Source organism: Podarcis raffonei, chromosome 13 (assembly GCF_027172205.1).
Source record: "Podarcis raffonei isolate rPodRaf1 chromosome 13, rPodRaf1.pri, whole genome shotgun sequence".
Classification (NCBI taxonomy): domain Eukaryota; kingdom Metazoa; phylum Chordata; class Lepidosauria; order Squamata; family Lacertidae; genus Podarcis; species Podarcis raffonei.
Window position 1 is genome coordinate 52872501 of NC_070614.1, and position 19950 is coordinate 52892450.

A 19950-nucleotide genomic window follows, 5' to 3' on the forward strand; every position below is an offset into this window, starting at 1 on the left:
GGGGAAATGTGTGTGCGTCTTGTGGAGCGAGTGCAGGCTGCGCAGCTATCACTGAAGCCAGAACAGCAAGAGGGATTGCTGCTTTCACTGCGCAGCAATCCCTCTTGCTGTTCTGGCTTCTGAGATTCAGAATATTTTTTTTCTTGTTTACCTCCTCCAAAAACTAGGTGCGTCTTTGTGGTCTGGTGCGTCTTATAGAGCGAAAAATACGGTACATAGTCTTTGAATTTCCTCCATTCCTCCTGGTACTCCTCCTCCTTCTGGTCGCAGACTCTTCCGGTCAGGTCGGCTACCTCCGAAAAGTCCATCATCTTCATCTGCTATTCCTCCACTGTTGGGACTTCTTGTGTTTTCCAATTCTTGGCTAACAAAATTCTAGCTGCAATTGTGGCATACAAAAACAATCCGACATCTTTCTTGGGCAATTCCAAACCTGTTATTCCAAGAAGAAAGGCCTCTGGTTTCTTAATAAATGTATATTTCAACATTTTTTTACCAATTCATTATAAATCTTCTCCCAGCGGGCTTCTCGCTGCATTTTGAAGTCATGGAATCCTAGAATGCTGGAGTTGGAAGGGGGACCCAAAGGTCATCTAGTCCAACCCTGCCCCCCACGACACAGGAATTGCAGCTGGAGAGTCCCTGACAGACAGCTGCCTGAGGCTCTGCTGACCACTGCCTTCCGAGGTCGGAGAACAAGCTGTGGGGTCAGAATGGGGACCCTGAGGGTCATCCAGCTCAACCCATCTCCGGAGGGAGTCCGTTCCGCTGCTGGACAGCTCTTACCGTCAGAAAGCTCTCCCAGAAGTTTTGTCGGGGTCTAGGGATGCGGGTGGCGCTGTGGGTTAAACCACAGAGCCTAGGACTTACCGATCAGAAGGTCAATGGTTCGAATCCCCATGACAGGGTGAGCTCCCGTTATTCAGTCCCAGCTCCTGCCAACCTAGCAGTTTGAAAGCACCTCAAAGTGCAAGTAGATAAATAGGTACCACTCTGGTGGGAAGGTAAACAGCGTTTCCGTGCGCTGCTCTGGTTCTCCAGAAGCGGCTTAGTCATGCTGGCCACATGACCCGGAAGCTGTACGCCGGCTCCCTCGGCCAGTAAAGCGAAATGAGCACCGCAACCCCAGACTCCGCCACGACTGGACCTAACACTCAGGGGTCCCTTTACCTTTAATGTCGGCAGAGCTCGGGGTGTCTTCCTCCAGCAAAAAGATAGTGGTTTGTGTTGTGTGGGCTCCTGTGATGTTATACATGGGCCCCACCTGCTCCCTAAAATATCACGGGTTTGCTCCTTTCTATATATAGGTCGGCGGTTCGAATCTCCGTAATGATGGGGTGAGCTCCCGTTGCTCGGTCCCTGCTCCTGCCCACCTAGCAGTTCGAAAGCACCTCAAAGTGCAAGTAGATAAATAGGTACTGCTCCGGCGGGAAGGTAAACGGCATTTCCGTGCGCTGCTCTGGTTTGCCAGAAGCGGCTCAGTCATGCTGGCCACATGACCCGGAAGCTGTACGCCGGCTCCCTCGACCAATAAATCATCTATCTATCTATCTATCTATCATCTATCTATCTATCTATCTATCTATCTATCTATCTAGTATCTATCTATCTATCTATCTATCTATATCTATCTATCTATCTATCTATCTATCTATCATCTATCTATCATCTATCTATCATCATCTATCATCTATCTATATCTATATCTATCTATCTATCTATCTATCTATCATCTATCTATCTATCTATCTATCTATCTATCATCTATCTACATCTATCTATCATCTATCATCTATCTATCTATCTATCTATCTATCTATCTATATCTATCTATCTATATCTATCATCTATCTATCTATCTATCTATCTATCATCTATCATCTATATCTATCTATCTTTCATCTATCTATCATCTGTCTGTCTCTGTCTTTCTTTCTTTATCTATCATCTATCTCTCTATCTCTCTATCATCTATCTATCTATCTATCTATCTATCTATCATCTATCTATCTATCTAATCTATCTATCTATCATCTATCATCTATCTATCTTTTGTGGGGCTACTGTACTCTCAGTTAAAAGCTCCTTTCCTCCATGCAAGGTCTGACGAGAGTTGTAATTCAAAACAACAGAACTGGAGGTCACCAGGTTGAGAAGCCTAGCTTAACTAATCCTTTAGCATCATGTTCTGCCTCCTCGCCTGATTCTGACATGCAGGCATCCGTGTTCCGTGTCTTTCCAGGCTCCTAGTCTCGTTCCGGAGCCAGAGTCACGATGAGTCAGGACTACCGAGATCTCACAGCTGTGGACGTGGAGGATGACGATGACGAAATACAGCTCCGAAAAGGTGTGTAGCCAAGACGGGATTTTGAAAAAACGTGTGGGGTACTAGGTCCGCATAGGTAAAGGCTCGTAAGAAGTCTCCTTCTGGCATGCTTGCAAAGAATCGTAGAATTGTAGAGTTGGAAGTGACCCAGGTCTCTTGGGCTTGCTGATCAGAAGGTCAGCGGTTTGAATCCCCGCGACGGGGCGAACTCCCGTTGCTCAGTCCCTGCTCCTGCCAACCTAGCAGTTCAAAAGCACACCAGTTCAAGAAGATAAAAAGGTACCACTCCGGCGGGAAGGTAAACGGCGTTTCTGTGCACTCTGGTTTCTGTCACAGTGTCCCGTTGCGCCAGAAGCGGTTTAGTCCTGCTGGCCAAGTGATCCGGGAAACTGTCTGAGGACAAACGCCAGTTTCCTCGGCCTAAAAGCTAGATGAGTGCCGCAACCCCATAGTCACCTTTGACTGGACCTAACTGTCCAGGTGTCCTTTAACTTTTTTTTATACCTTGTTCAACCTGCTGCAAGACAATACAGTGGTATCTCGGGTTAAGAACTTAATTCATTCTGGAGGTCTGTTCTTAACCTGAAGCACCACTTTAGCTAATGGGGCCTCTCATCCTGAAGCAAAGTTCTTAACCCGAGGTATTATTTCTGGGTTAGCGGAGTCTGTAACCTGAAGCGTCTGTAACCTGAAGCATCTGTAACCCGAGGTACCACTGTATTAATGGGGTCCTCGCGAGATGGACCAGGATCGTGGCAGTTAGCAATGCTATGTTGACTAGTGTCCATTTTTCCAAAAGAGGAAGGACTAATTTGGGATTGATTCTTTCAAGAAATAAGCACACCATACGGTCAGATCTAACTCCTATTGTAACTCCATAAAATTAGGTTGACTTTCCACTAGCCCTTTTCTCTGGAATTGGGATTTGGGTTCCTTGGGGCTACTGTGCCTTCAGTTAAAATGTTCCTTCCTTCCTTCCTTCCTTCCTTCCTTCCTTCCTTCCTTCCTTCCTCCTCTCCCTCCACCCCACTGAACCTGCTCTGCCTTTTAGTGCTTCCTGTTCAGTGACGCTGGGAAATTAGTCATGACTTGTCATGTGATTAGTCAACAGTAAAAGAGGCAGAAGCTGTAAGGAGAAAGCCGATAATTAAGATTACAGGGGACCTTGTAATTACTGGGGAGGAAACATTTCAAAGAGCTGTTGGCTATGTGGGAAAATGCTGCTGGATAAAATGTGTGATATGTTTTAAGTCCACTTCCAGCTAACTGTGGCAAAGTCATGTCTCCGCATTCCTAAAGAGCCTGCGGGAATAGCTCTGTGGCCATGTAATTATGGGCTACTTTGGACCATACTGCATTAGGAATTTGTAAATCAACAAATCAGTACAGTGGTACCTCAGGTTACATATGCTTCAGGTTACATACGCTTCAGGTTACAGACTCCGCTAACCCAGAAATACTACCTTGGGTTAAGAACTTTGCTTCAGGATGAGAACAGAAATTGCATGGCGGTGGTGTGGCAGCAGCAAGAGGCCCCATTAGCTAAAGTGGTGCTTCAGGTTAAGAACAGTTTCAGGTTAAGAACGGGCTTCCAGAACGAATTAAGTACTTAACCCGAGGTACCACTGTATGGCAAATTCAGTCCACACTTTCCCCTGTCTCATAATCTTTCTGCCTCTGATCCCTGTCCCTTCTCCATCTCCTCTTCCTCTCAAACTGTGGCCTGCTTTCCACCCTTCCTTCAGTCACCCTCTTTCTAAGCTTCTCCTCCATCTATGAACTCTGCTCACTCCCCAGCCTCCCCTACAAAACTCCTTCTTTCCTTTAGGGCCTGTGTGAAACCACTTTCCCCCTGAGTGACAATTTCCCCTTCCCTCAAAGAAACTGGCCTGCAAACACCCCGACAGTTTTTACTGCCTGGTTGCTTGGAATGCTCATAAACATCACAGCGTTGCAGCCAAGTGGTGTCAGAAGTGTCAAGCAACGTTGACAGATAAATTACTGGAGAAGATCTAAAACACAAGCTGGAGTTGAGAGTGGATTCCTGACCGATGTCCCTTCTCCTCAGCCTCCCAGAAACTCTCCCCGGGCCTATCATGGAGGCAACGAATCTGCCCCAGCCGTCGCCTGGTCCTGATCCTGCTGGGAGTGAGCGCCATCCTCACCATCGCAATCATTGTCTTTGGAGCCAAAGGTGGGTGTTTCAAGGATTGAGGGATGACGTGGGGGAATGACATTAAGAAAATAATAATAATGAGAAAAGGGTGGGGTGTAGTGGGAGAATATTGAAGATCAAGGGGGTAGGTGGATGTCCAAGGAAGGGATGAGTGTTCAATGAAAAGGCCTCAGGCAGAGAATGAGGAGCGCAATGAAGGGTCTGTGTGCACAGCTGGAGTCCTATGCAGACACAGGAAGGGAGACCGTGGGGGTGGCAGGTGTGGGGTGCCCCACCTACACCTCCCTCTCTTCTTCCCCCACATGTTGTGACTGCCCTTTGAAGTGGGGCTACCTTTGACGGTGACCCTCCCTGCCTGCAGACTGTCTCTCCAGAGTGGTGCATGATCTGATTATCTCCCACTTGCACTACTGCAATGTGCTCTACATGGGGCTACCTTTGAAGGTGACCCAGAAACTGCAACTAATCCAGAATGTGGTAGCTGGACTGGGGACTGGGAGCGGCCGCCGAGACCACATAACACCGGTCTTGAAAGACCTACATTGGCTCCCAGGACGTTTCCGAGCACAATTCAAAGTGTTGGTGCTGACCTTGAAAGCCCTAAACGGCCTCAAAAGCCAGTATACCTGAAGGAGCGTCTCCACCCCCATCGTTCAACCGGACACCGAGGTCCAGCTCCGAGGGCCTTCTGGCAGTTCCCTCCCTGCGAGATGCAAAGCTACAGGGAACCAGGCAGAGGGCCTTCTTGGTGGTGGCGCCTGCCCTGTGGAATGTTCTGGGTTCCTCTCCTACTTCCTGCATGTGGGGAGCGGGGACCCTGTTGCAAAAGTTCAATAAAGATCAGGCTTACTAGCTGCTTTGCTTCTCAATATTCTCTGGTCGGCCTCTGTTATTTTCTCCTACCGATAGAGAACCTACATAAGGACTCTATATGAGTTCTTGGGTACCCCATAAGGGACAAAGGAGCAGTTTTTCTTATAACACCGGAATTCGCCGGCTGGCAGAGTGTTGCTGAGCTGATGTCCAGCTTGTGGGCTTCTTCTAAGCCGCACCTGCTGGACCACAGTGAGAACAGGGTGCTGGACTGGACGGGCCATTGGCTGGATCCAGCAAACCTCTTACTACGTTATTGCATTCTTACCCCCACCGCAGGCAGTCAACGCAGCTCTCAGCTATCGGGAATGCGCGATACGCTCACGAGCCTGAATCAAAGTGTTGGTGATGGGATCGTCTCCCTCCAAGAGAAGGGTAAGTAAAGGATGCATTGCGTACCCTCCAACATTTCTCCGATGGAAATAGGGACGTCCGGAGAAGAATGGCAGGTGAAGTTGATGGGCTATAATATGCTGAAAGGGCTAAAATGGCCAGAAGAGTCAGAAATCAGGAAGACCAAAATTTTAATAAGGAATGGGGATAATTTATAACTTATCTTAAAGATCAGGCTTCCTCAACCTCGGCCCTCCAGATGTTTTGAGACTACAATTCCCAGCATCCCTGACCACTGGTCCTGCTAGCTAGGGATCATGGGAGTTGTAGTCCAAAAACATCTGGAGGGCTGAGGTTGAGGAAGCCTGTTAAAGACCACTGTAAACAGTTAAAATCACTAGTGGTACCTCGGTTTACGAACTTAATCCATTCCGTTCCAAAATGAAGGTTTGCTTTCCCATAGAAAGTAATGCAAAACGGATTAATCCGTTCCAGACTTTTAAAAACAACCCCTAAAACAGCAATTTAACATGAATTTTACTATCTAACAAGACTGTTGATCCATAAAATGAAAGCAATAAACAATGTACCGCACTCACACAATCAATCAATCAATCAATCAATTACAGTGGTACCTCGGGTTACATACGCTTCAGGTTACATACACTTCAGGTTACAGACTCCGCTAACCCAGAAATAGTGCTTCAGGTTAAGAACTTTGCTTCAGGATAAGAACAGAAGTCGTGCAGTGGCGGCGCAATGGCAGCAGGAGGCCCCATTAGCTAAAGTGGTGCTTCAGGTTAAGAACAGTTTCAGGTTAAAAACGGACCTCCGGAACAAATTAAGTACTTAACCCGAGGTACCACTGTAGTAGCTGAACTGGGTTCCACACAGTCACAAAAGAAAAAAGAGTTGCAAAAACACAAACACAAAATAAATAGCAAGAAGAGACAGACCTCAATGTATCACTCAAAACGGAGCACGTTCGGCTTCCGAAAAAGGTTTGCAAACCGGAACACTTACTTCCGGGTTTGCAGTGTTTGGGTTCCAAGTTGTTTGGGTACCAAGGCGTTTGAGAACCAAGGAACCACTGTAGTTGGTTAGGTGAATCAATTAAAAACTGTTAGCAGCTACTGGGAATAGCATCCCTGGTTATTTGGGTGACGTGGTTTTTTAAAAATTGAGTGTTTTTTTTTAAAGGGTGTATTAAAAACTGCAGGCAACAGCTGCAGCCTCTCTGAGCCGTATTGGAGAATCGCTGCTGCCAGTCTGTGTCAGCAGCACTAAGCTAGGTGGAGCAAGGGTCTCCAATTCAGCATTAGGTGGCTCTTGCAGTATTAGACCACAGCCCAAGTCCTCCTGTAATGTTTTTCTCCCGCTGAAGCTCCATTCGGCAAAGGTCCCCTGCCATGTTAATTAGAAGCTTCCCAGTCCTTTTCGCTCCTTTCGTCGCTCCGCGTTCAGGGTGAGGGCAGCTTTGCCGGAGAATGATGCTGAACGCGGGAGATGCTGCGAACTTACAGAGCGGAATCATAGACATAAAATCCACACAGAAACACATCATTGCTTGTTTTAACACACTTGTAGGAACAACTCAGAGGCTGTGAAAGAAGGAAGGTTAACAGCAGAAAGAATTAGAGGAACCATCGGAAGTGACTATGAAAAGCAATAGAAGTATGAGATGATCAGAACCCTCCAAACTTGAAGCATGGGACGTCCTATTAAAAAAATTATAATTTGGCAGAATATTCGGATTATTTGATATGTACAGTGGTACCTTGGGTTAAGTACTTAATTCGTTCCGGAGGTCCGTTCTTAACCTGAAACTGTTCTTAACCTGAAGCACCACTTTAGCTAATGGGGCCTCCTGCTGCCGCCAGAGCATGATTTCTGTTCTCATCCTGAAGCAAAGTTCTTAACCCGAGGTACTATTTCTGGGTTAGCGGAGTCTGTAACCTGAAGCGTCTGTAACCCGAGGTACCACTGTATATGTATAAGGTGGAATATTTAATGCGATTTGATTGGATTGTTAAAGTGGAAAATTTAATAAAAATGATTTTGAAAAAGGAGAGGATGATGTTGAATGCGCCACGATCAGTCCCCAAGTGCTAAGGCAGGCGACAGGGAAGGCTTTGGGGGGGTGGGGGCCCGCAAGAGAAGACTCCAGCTCGGACCACGTTGCCACCCAACCCCACTTTGTGCATTGCAGGGACGGACACGGCCGCGAAGATCACGCAGCTGGAGGCAAAGGTGAAAAAGCTGACGGAGGAAGCAGAAGCAGGTAAGTTGGGGAGGGGAAACAGGTTGCAATTGGCAATACATCCAATTGAAACATATGTTGGAAAGGCAGTTTGGTCCTGACGCTATAGCAGCATCGGAAACACCCGGGCTGCTACAAGATTTAATTTCTGCAACAAAAACAAAAAACTCCCCACTTGCACTCTATAATACCCTACTCAACAGGAAGAAATATGATTTAGAATATGATAGACAAAAATGGAGTGAAGAGTTAGGGGTACAGATAACAAATGATATATGGAAGTATAAAATAGCCTCTATGGATTTAAGACTAAGACTTATTCAGCAGAAAATAATATTCAGACTCCCGCAAAACCTTACCAGAAGAAAATAACAAGTGCAGACAACGGCTGGAGATGTGGAAGTAAAAATGCGAACTTAGTACATATGATGATTAACTGCCCGATGATAAGATCATTTTGGTGCGAGGTAAAGATATATATAGCAAGAGTAATAAAAAGAAATTGTTATTTAGGGGACTTGAATTTAATTCTAGATTATATACCGGAAACGTGGGAGATTACAAGGGGTCAAAAAAAATGGATGTACCGTGCCATATTAGAAGCAAAAAAACTTGTTCTGATGAATTGGAAGAGCCGCAGAAAGATCCCATTGAGCACATGGATTGACAATATGGACAGACTAGTTACATACAAACGAACTGCATATCGATACAAATTAAGAATGGATAAATATGAAGAAATCTGGAAGGAATATTTAAGCGATAAGGCGGATAGTGGTGGGAAATAGGGAGAGGAGAGAGGTGGGGAAATATTGTTTAAAAAGGTGTAGTCTTAGGTATATCAGAACTCAAATCTGAAATGTTAAATTGTGTTACTAGTGTTATTGCGGTTTTTGTTATACGTGTTTTTTGTGGTTGTTGTTTATATTGAAAAAATGATTAAATAAATTTTAAAAAAAACAAAACAGGATGCAATTTAAAAAAAAGTCCACTGAGAACTGGTGCAATTGCTTTTTTTCAAGCGGTCCCAAATTGGGGAGGGGAGGTTTAACCTGCACCGGACTTTAGTGTGAATTTGGACCTGCTTGCGGGGGTCTCCTTTTATTTACCGGTTTCCTCATTCAGCTGCTCCTTCTTTTCTCTCCCCTCCCTCTCTTTTCGCCTTTGCCAGCCAAGACCCGACTCCTGTCCCAGATGACAACCTTGCAAAGGAATTTTAGAGGCATGAATTGCGACTTGCAGAACTTCAAAAACAACCGGACAGGTCAGGAGTGCGGGGAGTCGGGGTCTGGAAAGCAGAGTGCCTGAATCTTCAAGGCACTGTGGGAATGTTCAGGGTGGCAGGAGAGGATATATTGTTTATTCATATCATTCCTAACTTGCACTAGCAAGTTCCTTTACTTGCTTGTTGTTGAGTCGTTTAGTCGTGTCCGACTCTTCGTGGCCCCCTGGACCAGAGCACACCAGGCCCTCCTGTCTTCCACTGCCTCCCGCAGTTTGGTCAAACTCATGCTGGTAGCTTTGAGAACACTGTCCCACCATCTCGTCCTCCGTTGTCCCCTTCTCCTTGTGCCCTCCATCTTTCCCAACATCAGGGTCTTTTCCAGGGAGTCTTCTCTTCTCATGAGGTGGCCAAAGTCTTGGAGCCTCAGCTTCAGGATCTGTCCTTCCAGTGAGCACTCAGGGCTGATTTCCTTCAGAATGGAGAGGTTTGATCTTCTTGCAGTCCATGGGACTCTCAAGAGTCTCCTCCAGCACCAGAATTCAAAAGCACCATTTCCTTAGCATAGTTAATTTCCCTTTACACAGCAGAAAACGTGTTGCAAACTCATGTGAGTTTCTTAAGACAATACGCAATTCAATCTCACTTGTCCAGGTTGAAATGCATTTTAATATTTCCCCTTGAATCCCTCCTAAAAGAATAAAGACACCACAGTCTTATTCATAAGCAATAAAAAGAAAGTTTACTCACGATCAGGCAGAGCACAGTGTGATCCCTGAAGGCAGGCTTGAGGCCAGTGATGGCCAAACGTGGCCCTCCATCTATTTTTGGACTACAACTCCCATCATCCCTAGCTAACAGGACCAGAGGTCAAGGATGATGGAATGATTGATTCATAAGATTTATACATCAATTCATAAGATTAAGGCACCCCTTGTCTGTAAAACACACACACAAAGTGGTTTACAAAAAAGACGAAAGGGTAATATTGTTCCAGTTACAGATAGGTAGCCGTGTGTCTATCTCTTTCCCCTGCCGGGGGCGGGGCAGGAAAGAGGGGGGGTGTTCTTCTCACGCTGAGAAGAATCGCCTATCGCGACCTAGCCTGAACACTGCTGGGGAATGCAGCCAGGGAGGTCAACAGGAGATCAAGCCGGGTGCCTGGGAGTGTTGCCAGTTACTCCTGATAAAGGCTTGATTTCCAACAGTATATATGTGTCAATAAAACCATATATCCTAAAGACACCACGGTCTCTGATGGCCTCCATTCCAAGGAAACCGAAACCTGGGTAAGTGCAGCAACGCCTGGAGTCTATCGCCAGATTGGAGTAGCACGTAACAGCACTATTAAATCCTGGCTGGTTTTTCAGACTATTGCAACTTCGATATTGCAGCTCAGTGGCTGCCCTGGCAAACGGATCAGAATCTGCAAAGGCATTTGCATGCGCTTTGCACATTCCTCTGCTCTGCTTGATGACTGAAGTAGCTGAATGTTTCAGGGGGGTAGCCCAAAGTGCAATGATATGCTGACATAGACAACATCCTTATTTTGTATTGAGTTATGGACCAGCGGTGGTGGGGGCGATGGAGGGGAATTAAAAGCTCTCCTGAAAGGATTGTGTCTGTATTTTGGACCATTATGCACAGTACTGTGTGTTACAGATAGGTAGCCGTGTTGGTCTGCCATAGTCAAAACAAAAAATTTTTTTCCTTCCAGTAGCACCTTAAAGACCAACTAAGTTAGTTCTTGGTATGAGCTTTCGTGTGCATGCACACTTCTTCAGATACACTGGGTAATATTGTGACTAAGAAGAATTAACAACAGCAATTCGAGGTTCTTGAAAAGGGATTGCAACATTGAAAAGTCGAAAATAACAGTCGGCTAAAAACAGATGGAAGCTCGCATGAGTTTTCTAAACAACTGGGTAGGCTAAATTGGAAACCCTAAGCATGGACCACAAACCCCCTAACCGCTACACAACCCTGGTTCGATCCAAAATTAGTCAGAGAAGTCCCACTGAAATCGGTGGACCTTGGTTCTTTCATTGGTGCTGCTCGGAGTCTGACTAACGCTGAATATCCCTCTTTCCTTTCTGTCGCCTGGCCCCCCAGAGGCCTGCTGCCCCAAAGGATGGGACCTTTTTCGGAAAAGCTGTTACTGGGAGTCCCGACTCGGGAAGCCCTGGGAGGAAGCCAAGGCTGACTGCGAAGCCCGAGACGCCCACCTGGTGATCATCAACTCCTATGAGGAACAGGTAGGGGCCTGGGGATCTTGCAGGTCTGCCTCCTGTGCTGTGGGCTTGGTGCTAAAAGGTAAAGGGACCCCTGACCATTAGGTCCAGTCGTGGCCGACTCTGGGTTTGCAGTGCTTATCTCGCTTTATTGGCCGAGGGAGCCAGCGTACAGCTTCCGGGTCATGTGGCCAGCAGGACTGAGCCGCTTCTGGCGGACCAGAGCAGCGCACGGAAACACTGTTTACCTTCCCGCCGGAGCGGTACCTATTTATCTACTTGCACTTTGACGTGCTTTTGAACTGCTAGGTTGGCAGGAGCAAGGACCGAGCAACGGGAGCTCACTCCGTCACAGGGATTCGAACCACCGACCTTCTGATCGGCAAGTCCTAGGCTCTGTGGTTTAACCCACAGCGCCACCCGCATCTCGGGTTTGGTGGTAGGCAGGGATAAAATGTCGCCTCCATCTCTGCAGACTCTCCTAGGTGTTAAGATCAACAGAGGAGGCCCTCTTAAAATCACAGAATGGTAAAATTGGAAGGGAACCCGATGGTCATAGTTGCGTTTACAGTCAAACCTCGGTTGTCAAATATAATCTGAAACAATTGACAACCAAGCTGTGGCTTCTGATTGGTTGAAGGAGCTTCTTGCACTCAAACATAAGCTGCATTGGACTTGCGGCTTCCGAAAAACGTTCAAAAACATTTCCTTCCGGGTTTTCGGCATCCGGGAGCCGAAACGTTAAAAAACGAAGCCGTTCGAGAACCAAAGTTTGACTGTATTAGTGATAATAACATATCAAAGAATGCATTCTATTGTGGAACATTGCTTTGCAAAAATGGGCATCTGACACAAATGTACAAAAAAATATTAGGTGAAATCTAATATGCTGGTGAATTTTGCAAATTTTTTGCTGACAAATCCTGCAATTTTCAGTGCAAGTGTGATCTGCAAAAATACATACACTAGGGTAAGGTGTGCATAAGAATGTATATTAAAAGGTAGGTTATCATCGCCATAATATTAGGGATTTTTGTTGTTGTTGCAAAAATGTGTCTGTTAGTCACAATTGCATGCAAAAAATAATGTGTATAGCAGGACGAATTTGCCCTAAAATGCTGACAGGTTTTCATAGTTGCTATTGTTGCTTTTAATTGCAAAATGTCGAGAACTGGATTTAAGATTTTAAAAATGAGAAACAGAGCTGACCGATCCTAGTGCTACCTCTCTTTGCATTTTCTACTTTTTGTGTTTTTTTTCTCACGCCAGCGATTTGTGGCCGTCCGTGTGCGCCCCCACTTTATGTGGATCGGCTTGAGTGACGCTACCGGGAGCTGGAAGTGGGTGGACGGAACACCCTACACCGTTCGCCGATCGTAAGTTCGCGGACGGCCGTGCGGCCAACCCATAATGCAATGTATTCACACCATACATTCAAAGGCCTGTGATACAACTTTAAAGAGTCTGGTTTCCCCCAGAGGATTCTGGGAGCTGTGGCTTGTTAAGGGCGCTAAGAGTTGTGAGGAAAGACACCTATTTCCCCCCCCCCCACAGAGCCCCCACATGATGCCACTTCCTTTTTTAAAATATAATTTTTATTAAATTTTCACTTTAAACAGTAATTTCAAATATTCATCTACAACTCTCATTCCCTGCTGAGCTTATGACTTCCCTCCATCTCACCAACAAGATTTCCCTTTTCAAATCTATGTTGTTGTTGTTGTTTAGTCGTTTAGTCGTGTCCGACTCTTCGTGACCCCCTGGAGACCAGAGCACGCCAGGCACCTCTGTCCTCCACTACTTCCCGCAGTTTGGTCAAACTCATGCTGGTAACCTCGAAAACACTATCCAGCCATCTCATCCTCTGTCGTCCCCTTCTCCTTGTGCCCTCCATCTTTCCCAACATCAGGGTCTTTTCCAGGGAGTCTTCTCTTCTCATGAGGTGGCCAAAGTACTGGAGCCTCAGCTTCACGATCTGTCCTTCCAGTGAGCACTCAGGGCTGACTTCCTTAAGAATGGATGCGTTTGATCTTCTTGCAAATCTATATCTCACAGTTGAATCTTATGTTATAAAGTCCACGTCATAGGGTTTATTTCAATCCTGCAAGTGTCTTCAAACTTCTACAGTTATTATTTATGCAGTCAATGGATTTACTCCAGTCTCTTTGGAATTTTCAATCGTCCTGGTTTCAAACCTTGCAGGTCAGCTTTGCCAATTCCGCATAATCCATCATTTCCGTCTGCCACTCCTCCATCGCTGATAATTCCTGTAACTTCCACTTTGAGGCGAATTGAGTTCTCGCCGCAGTTGTTGCGTACATAAATAGTCTCTGATCTACCTTTGCGATTTCCTCTCCCATCAAGCCCAGCAAAAAAGCTTCCGCTATGATGCCACTTTCAATGGTCATGGCTTCCCCCAAAGGATTCTGGGAGCTTGTTCAGAGCGGTGAGACTTCTGAAGAGATGCCTGTTCCCCTCATAGAACCACAATTCCCAGAATTCCCTGGGAAGAGGAATTGACTGTTAAACTACTCTGTGCATTGTAGCTCTATGAAGGGAATTGGGGTGAGGAGTGGGTCTGCTGGCAACTCTCTGCCCCCTTAACCAGCCACAGCTCCCAGAATCCTTTGGGGGAGACCATGGCACCATAGTTGTCAGGAACTGGCCAGCTGCCAGCTTGAGAAAGCAGTACAGTGGTGCCTCGCAAGACGAACGCCTCGCAAAACGAAAAACTCGCAAGACGAAAGAGTTTTCCGTTTTTGAGTCGTTCCGCAAGACGAATTTCCCTATGGGCTTGCTTCGCAAGAAGAAAGCCCATAGGGAAATCTCCGGGGACCTCTTTTAAATGCTGGCCATCGGGAGCAAAGACTTTCGCCCACCGCCGGCCTTCACAAGAGGTCCTGGACCTCTTCTGAAGGCCGGCGGGGGGCAAAAGTCTTTGCTCCCCCCCACCTGCCTTCCCGGGACAGCGGAGACTTCTCCGCTGTCCTGGGGGCTTTTAAAATGCTGGCAGTCGGGAGGAAAGCCCTCCTGTCCCCGGAGCTTGCAGGGTGGGAGGTGGGGAGAAGGGCTTTTCTTCCCACCGCCAGGCTTCAGAACAGCCTTCTGAAGGCTGGCGGTGGGAAGAAAAGCCCTTGTCTCCCCCCCCCCCAGCCTTCAGAAGAGGTCGGGGGACAGACTGTCCCTGGACCTGGTCTGAAGGCGGTTTCCATAGGAACGCATTGATTGATTTTCAATGCATTCCTATGGGAAACCGTGCTTCGCAAGACGAAAAACTCGCAAGAAGAAAAAACTTGCGGAACGAATTAATTTCGTCTTGCGAGGCACCACTGTACGCAAGAGGTAATTAAAGAAAGATTTATTGCTGGGGACGACCTCCTTCTGTGATCTATGTATGATGTTTTGGGGGGGTGGTCTTGAACTACAGGGGAGGCAGTTTCAAAAGTCTATATAAGAACATGTTCTGGGTTCCTCTCCACCCTCCCTCGGTGGGGTGAGTGGGGGACCCTGATGCAACAATTTAATAAAGATCAGGCTTGCTAGCTGCTTGCTTCTCAATATTCTCTGCTTGGCCTCTGTTATTTCCTCCTACCAATAGAGAACCTACATGAGGACTCTATATGGGCTCTTGGATACCCCATAAGGGGAAAAAGAAGCAGTTTTTCTTATAACAAGGGCATGGGGAGATGGTCATCAAAGTATGTGCTTTAGCCTTGTTATAAGAACCTAACCCTAACACCTGTCCCTCTTGACCTAGAATTCAACCTCTGCGCCCATTCGCTAAGAACCTAAGTGCAGTTTTCTTTTTATATAAACTTTTATTAGTTTTTTAACATATCATTTTCAGCAGTAATTAAACATACTTTTACATCTTATTCAATTTTTTTGGCTTCCATCAGTCCTGTCTGAAAATTTTCCAATCTAATCTCTTAGTATGCATTCCTTATCTTCCCTATTACATTTCAAACTCACAACCAATATCTCTATCTTTTTCTACTTTGTAACACTTCATATATTTCTCCTCACAAAACTTCTTGTAGTCCTACTAGCGTAATTTGTTGATTACAGTTGCTCTTCAAATAATTCATATACTTCTTCCGATCTTCTGTCAATCTCTGGTCCTGCAGGTTTCGAATCCTCCCTGTCATTTTGTCCAATTCTGCACAGTCCATTAATTTCGTCTGCCGTTCTTCTTTCGTCGGGATTTCTTCTTGCTTCCATTTCTGGGCTAACAATACTCTTGCCGCTGTTGTTGCATATAAGAACATAACCTAAGTGCATTTTTCACCCTTCCTTTCTGTGCTTGAACCTGGAGGTGTTTGAGAGTCATAACCTGCGTTTTCTCTTTTTTGCCTTCCAGGGACTGGGCGCCAGGGCAACCAGATAACTGGTACGGCCACGGACTTGGGGGAGGAGAGGATTGCGCCCACCTCCATCACGACGGCAGGTGGAACGACGACCACTGCTCTCGCAACTACGGCTGGGTCTGCGAGATGGAGGCAGTGGATTAAGGGGGGGAGCCTGCCCTTTGACCCCTGGCTCCATGAAACTGAGTTCTCATCAGTCATTGAGGGATCTAGGGATCCTGGGGCAACAGAAGCAATTTTGCTGCCTTCACCCCTGGGGAGGGTCTTCAGTTTCCTCTCAAACAACCCCTCTTGCCTACAGTGTCCTAAAACATAGCCAGGCATACAAAGCCCTTTGTACCTGACTGCTTTATTTCATATTTTTTTTAACCCAAATTTTAATTTTCTACACCGGCAATGGGTACCGAGAACCGCAGCGCGGAGCCTCAATTCCCCTGTTGTGACTCTGGCTCCAACCATTAACAACACAGCCAATTGATACCTTTAAAGGCCCTAAGCGCTTAAAGGATTTTGATGACCCCACCAATATCTAATTCAGAATGCAAACAATAATAAACCGTGAAATAAAATTTTATTTTTCAAAATGAAACGAAGCCTACGGTAGGGTGGGAAATAATGTTTATTTTTGCATACTTCGACTTTATCCGCATTTGGGAAAAAATTATCCTGCTTCTTCCGATTACAAAGTCCCTGATCAGATCCTCAAAACTAAACTTACGTAACACATCTGCTTCTATACTTGGTAGAGATAAGGAATCCGGCCTGCCTGTTGGGATTTTTAATAGACTTCAGCTGAGAAAATGAACGCTCAGCTGAGCTGTTTGTGACCATTAATATTAAAAATCTGGCAATGCAACATTTCTGTGCTGCACCCCCTTCCCTTGACGCCTTAAGCACGGGCTTATTTTGCTTAATGGTTGATCCAGCCCTGAACACAAACCCATCTGCCCCTTGGCTGTATGTGAGATTCCCCCGACACCTCTTTCTCCTTTATTATTTTCCTCATTTCCTGGGCTCTCCTTCCGGCCTTTCACTTCCCTCACAGAAGTTGCTCTGTCTGCGAACATTCTGCTGCTGTCCTTTTCCCTCATCGCCCTGGGAACGCACATTATCATTTAGTTCCCTGGGCAAGCTGAGCTTATATTCATCAGGCAAAAGATCGGACTGTGTGGCTTTTAGCAATTAACGTACGGTTTCTGGAACGTGGAACAGGGAAGGCAGGTGTGTTTTTTGGGGGGGGAGCGATGCCCCATTTTTCTCTGTGCTTGCAAATTGGCTGGGGAAACTTCTGAGCATGGGCAGAGGGCTTCTTGGCAATAATAATAATAATAATAAATCAGGGAAACGGAACAAAATCCTGGGTTACACCACTGTTGGCATACAACCAAGGAATGGGGGCAATTGGCAGGCCCCCAGCTGGCTCCAGCCCACCGGCCGGTGTGCCAGGCGATCTCCAGTCCTGGTTGCAGCATCTGCGACCCACAGCTTCAGAAGCTGGGCACGCAACTCAGCCGAGTAAATGCCACACAAACAGAAGTAGCAGGAGAAGTTGTGTGAGCATATTTACAAGCAGTTTATTCAGCGTAAAAGGGTAAAGGTAAAGGGACCCCTGACCATTAGGTCCAGTCGTGACTGACTCTGGGGTTGCGGCGCTCATCTCGCTTTACTGGCCGAGGGAGCCGGCGTACAGCTTCCGGGTCATGATAGATAGATAGATGATAGATAGATATAGATAGATAGATATAGATGATAGATAGATAGATGATAGATAGATAGATAGATAGATAGATAGATAGATAGATATAGATAGATAGATATAGATAGATGATAGATAGATAGATAGATAGATAGATAGATAGATAGATAGATGATAGATAGATAGATAGATAGATAGATAGATAGATAGATAGATAGAGATAGATAGATAGATAGATAGATAGATAGATAGATAGATGATAGATGATGATTTATTGGCCGAGGGAGCCGGCGTACAGCTTCCGGGTCATGTGGCCAGCATGACTAAGCCGCTTCTGGCGAACCGGAGCAGCACACGGAAACGCCATTTACCTTCCCGCCGGAGCGGTACCTAGTTATCTACTTGCACTTTGACGTGCTTTCGAACTGCTAGGTTGGCAGGAGCAGGGACCGAGCAACGGGAGCTCACCCCGTTGCAGGGATTCGAACCGCCGACCTTCTTAGCGGCAAGTCCTAGGCTCTGTGGTTTAACCCACAGCGCCACCCGCGTCCCTTTTATTCAGCGTACATCAGGACAAAAGGAAAACATGCCCCGATCCCTTTCATGTCCAAAGCAAAACAGCATAAGCAAAAGCTATACACAAACAGAAGTTCCCAGCAAACTGTGCTGGAGTGTAAACAGACATGCCTGTTCCTTAATGTGGAATGGAATATCCCAACAGACACTGTGTGCTTGCATGTGCGTGCCTCCTCACCTGGAGCGATCGGCTTGGCTGGCAGGCTTGTCAGAGTGAAGCCCTTGTTGCTAATGACGGCTGTGCTAAATTACTGGTTTGTCTCACCCAAGGAGCACCCAGCTCTCTGCTCCAACTGCCTCGTGGTTTCAGGTGGAGCCCAGCCAGGTGACCTGGCGTGCAGCCAGGCCTCTCAAATCTTCCTCAGGTGTCGATACGATACAGTATGATAACCTTTATTGTCATTGTCCCATACAGAACAACAAAATTGAAAAAAATCTACACCAGACATTCAAAAACCAACAAGCCTGCTATGCCAACTATCCCAGCCTGGTTAGCCCCCTAAAAACTCTGATACCCCATAATTGAATACAATATACTCCCATAGAGACTACCTCACACTGCGTTTAAAACCAAAATTGCATTTGGATAGACACTGTTTCTCAGGCAGCTATTCCTTCTTCCAGAAAGGGACGCGGGTGGTGCTCCGGGTTAAACCACAGAGCCTAGGACTTGCCGATCAGAAGGTCGGCAGTTCGAATCCCCGTGACGGGGTGAGCTCCCATTGCTCGGTCCCTGCTCCTGCCATCCTAGCAGTTTGAAAGCACGTCAAGTGCAAGTAGATAAATAGGTACCGCTCCAGCGGGAAGGTAAACGGCGTTTCCGTGCGCTGCTCTGGTTCGCCAGAAGCGGCTTAGTCCTGCTGGCCACATGACCCGGAAGCTGTACACCGGCTCCCTCGGCCAGTAAAGCGAGATGAGCGCCGCAACCCCAGAGTCGGCCACGACTGGACCTAATGGTCAGGGGTCCCTTTACCTTTACCTTCTTCCAGAAGGCAGAAGCTGAAAGAGATCATTTCCGGGGTGCGCACTATCCTGCGCTATCTCTGCAGCTTTCTTATGGCACCTGGAAGCGTAGATTTGATCTAAGGTGGGAAGAGGGCACTCAGTTATTCTCTCCGCAGTCTTTACAACCCTGGACAGCCTTGTTTTTCCCCTGACTGTGCAGCTCCCAAACCACACACACAGACCATAAGTTAATACACTCTCCACAGTACAATGGTAAAATGCCATCAACAGGTCCTTTGAGAGATTGTTTTTCCGGAGGATTCTCAGAAAATATAACCTCTGCTGTGCTCTCTTCATCGTGTCTTTGCTGTTTTCTCCCCAGGTTAGGTCATCTCTCAACTCCATTCCCAGAAATCAAAACACTGAGACCTGTTCCACGCACTTCCCCTTTATAATAAGTGGCTGAATATTCAATTTACATTTCCTAAAGTCCACAATAATCTCTTTTAGTTAAGGAATAAGTTGTTTTTCCTGCACCACTCCCCCAACTGCTCAACTTCCTTCCGATAGTCAGCTAGGATGTCAGAATTCCTGCCAGGGGTGGAGAGGGAAGTCTGAGAAGGGGAGGGTGGCTCTGTTGGAATCTAACCCTCACATAACAGGAACGGAGGAGGCAATGCGTTGGGGGGAGATGGAATTGCGGGGGTTGGACTAGATGACCCTCGGGTCCCTTTCGACTCTACAATTCAGTGAATGCTGGGGGTTTGAGGAGAGAGGACAGGTCGAGGCAATGGAAGAAAAACGGTGAGACGCAAAGATCTGTGTGAGCGCCTGGAGGCGGTTGGAGGATGGATGGCGGCTAACAGGTTGAGGTTGAATCCTGACAAGACAGAAGTACTGTTTTTGGGGGACAGGAGGTGGGCAGGTGTGGGGGACTCCCTGGTC

At 46.7% G+C, this 19950-nt stretch overlaps 1 protein-coding gene across 1 annotated transcript in view; it reads left to right on the forward strand.

Annotated features, from left to right (window-relative positions):
* Nucleotides 1-16377, forward strand: part of LOC128400171 (asialoglycoprotein receptor 1-like) — a 17564-nt gene extending 1187 nt beyond the window's left edge. The window contains exons 2-9 of the mRNA XM_053362235.1: nt 2243-2347; nt 4395-4520; nt 5655-5750; nt 7918-7989; nt 9140-9232; nt 11303-11445; nt 12691-12797; nt 15782-16377. Coding sequence (XP_053218210.1) covers nt 2275-2347; nt 4395-4520; nt 5655-5750; nt 7918-7989; nt 9140-9232; nt 11303-11445; nt 12691-12797; nt 15782-15932 — 861 coding nt within the window. The 5' untranslated portion in view covers nt 2243-2274 and the 3' untranslated portion in view covers nt 15933-16377. The remainder of the gene's footprint in view (nt 1-2242; nt 2348-4394; nt 4521-5654; nt 5751-7917; nt 7990-9139; nt 9233-11302; nt 11446-12690; nt 12798-15781) is intronic.
* The last annotated feature ends 3573 nt before the right edge of the window (nt 16378-19950 follow it).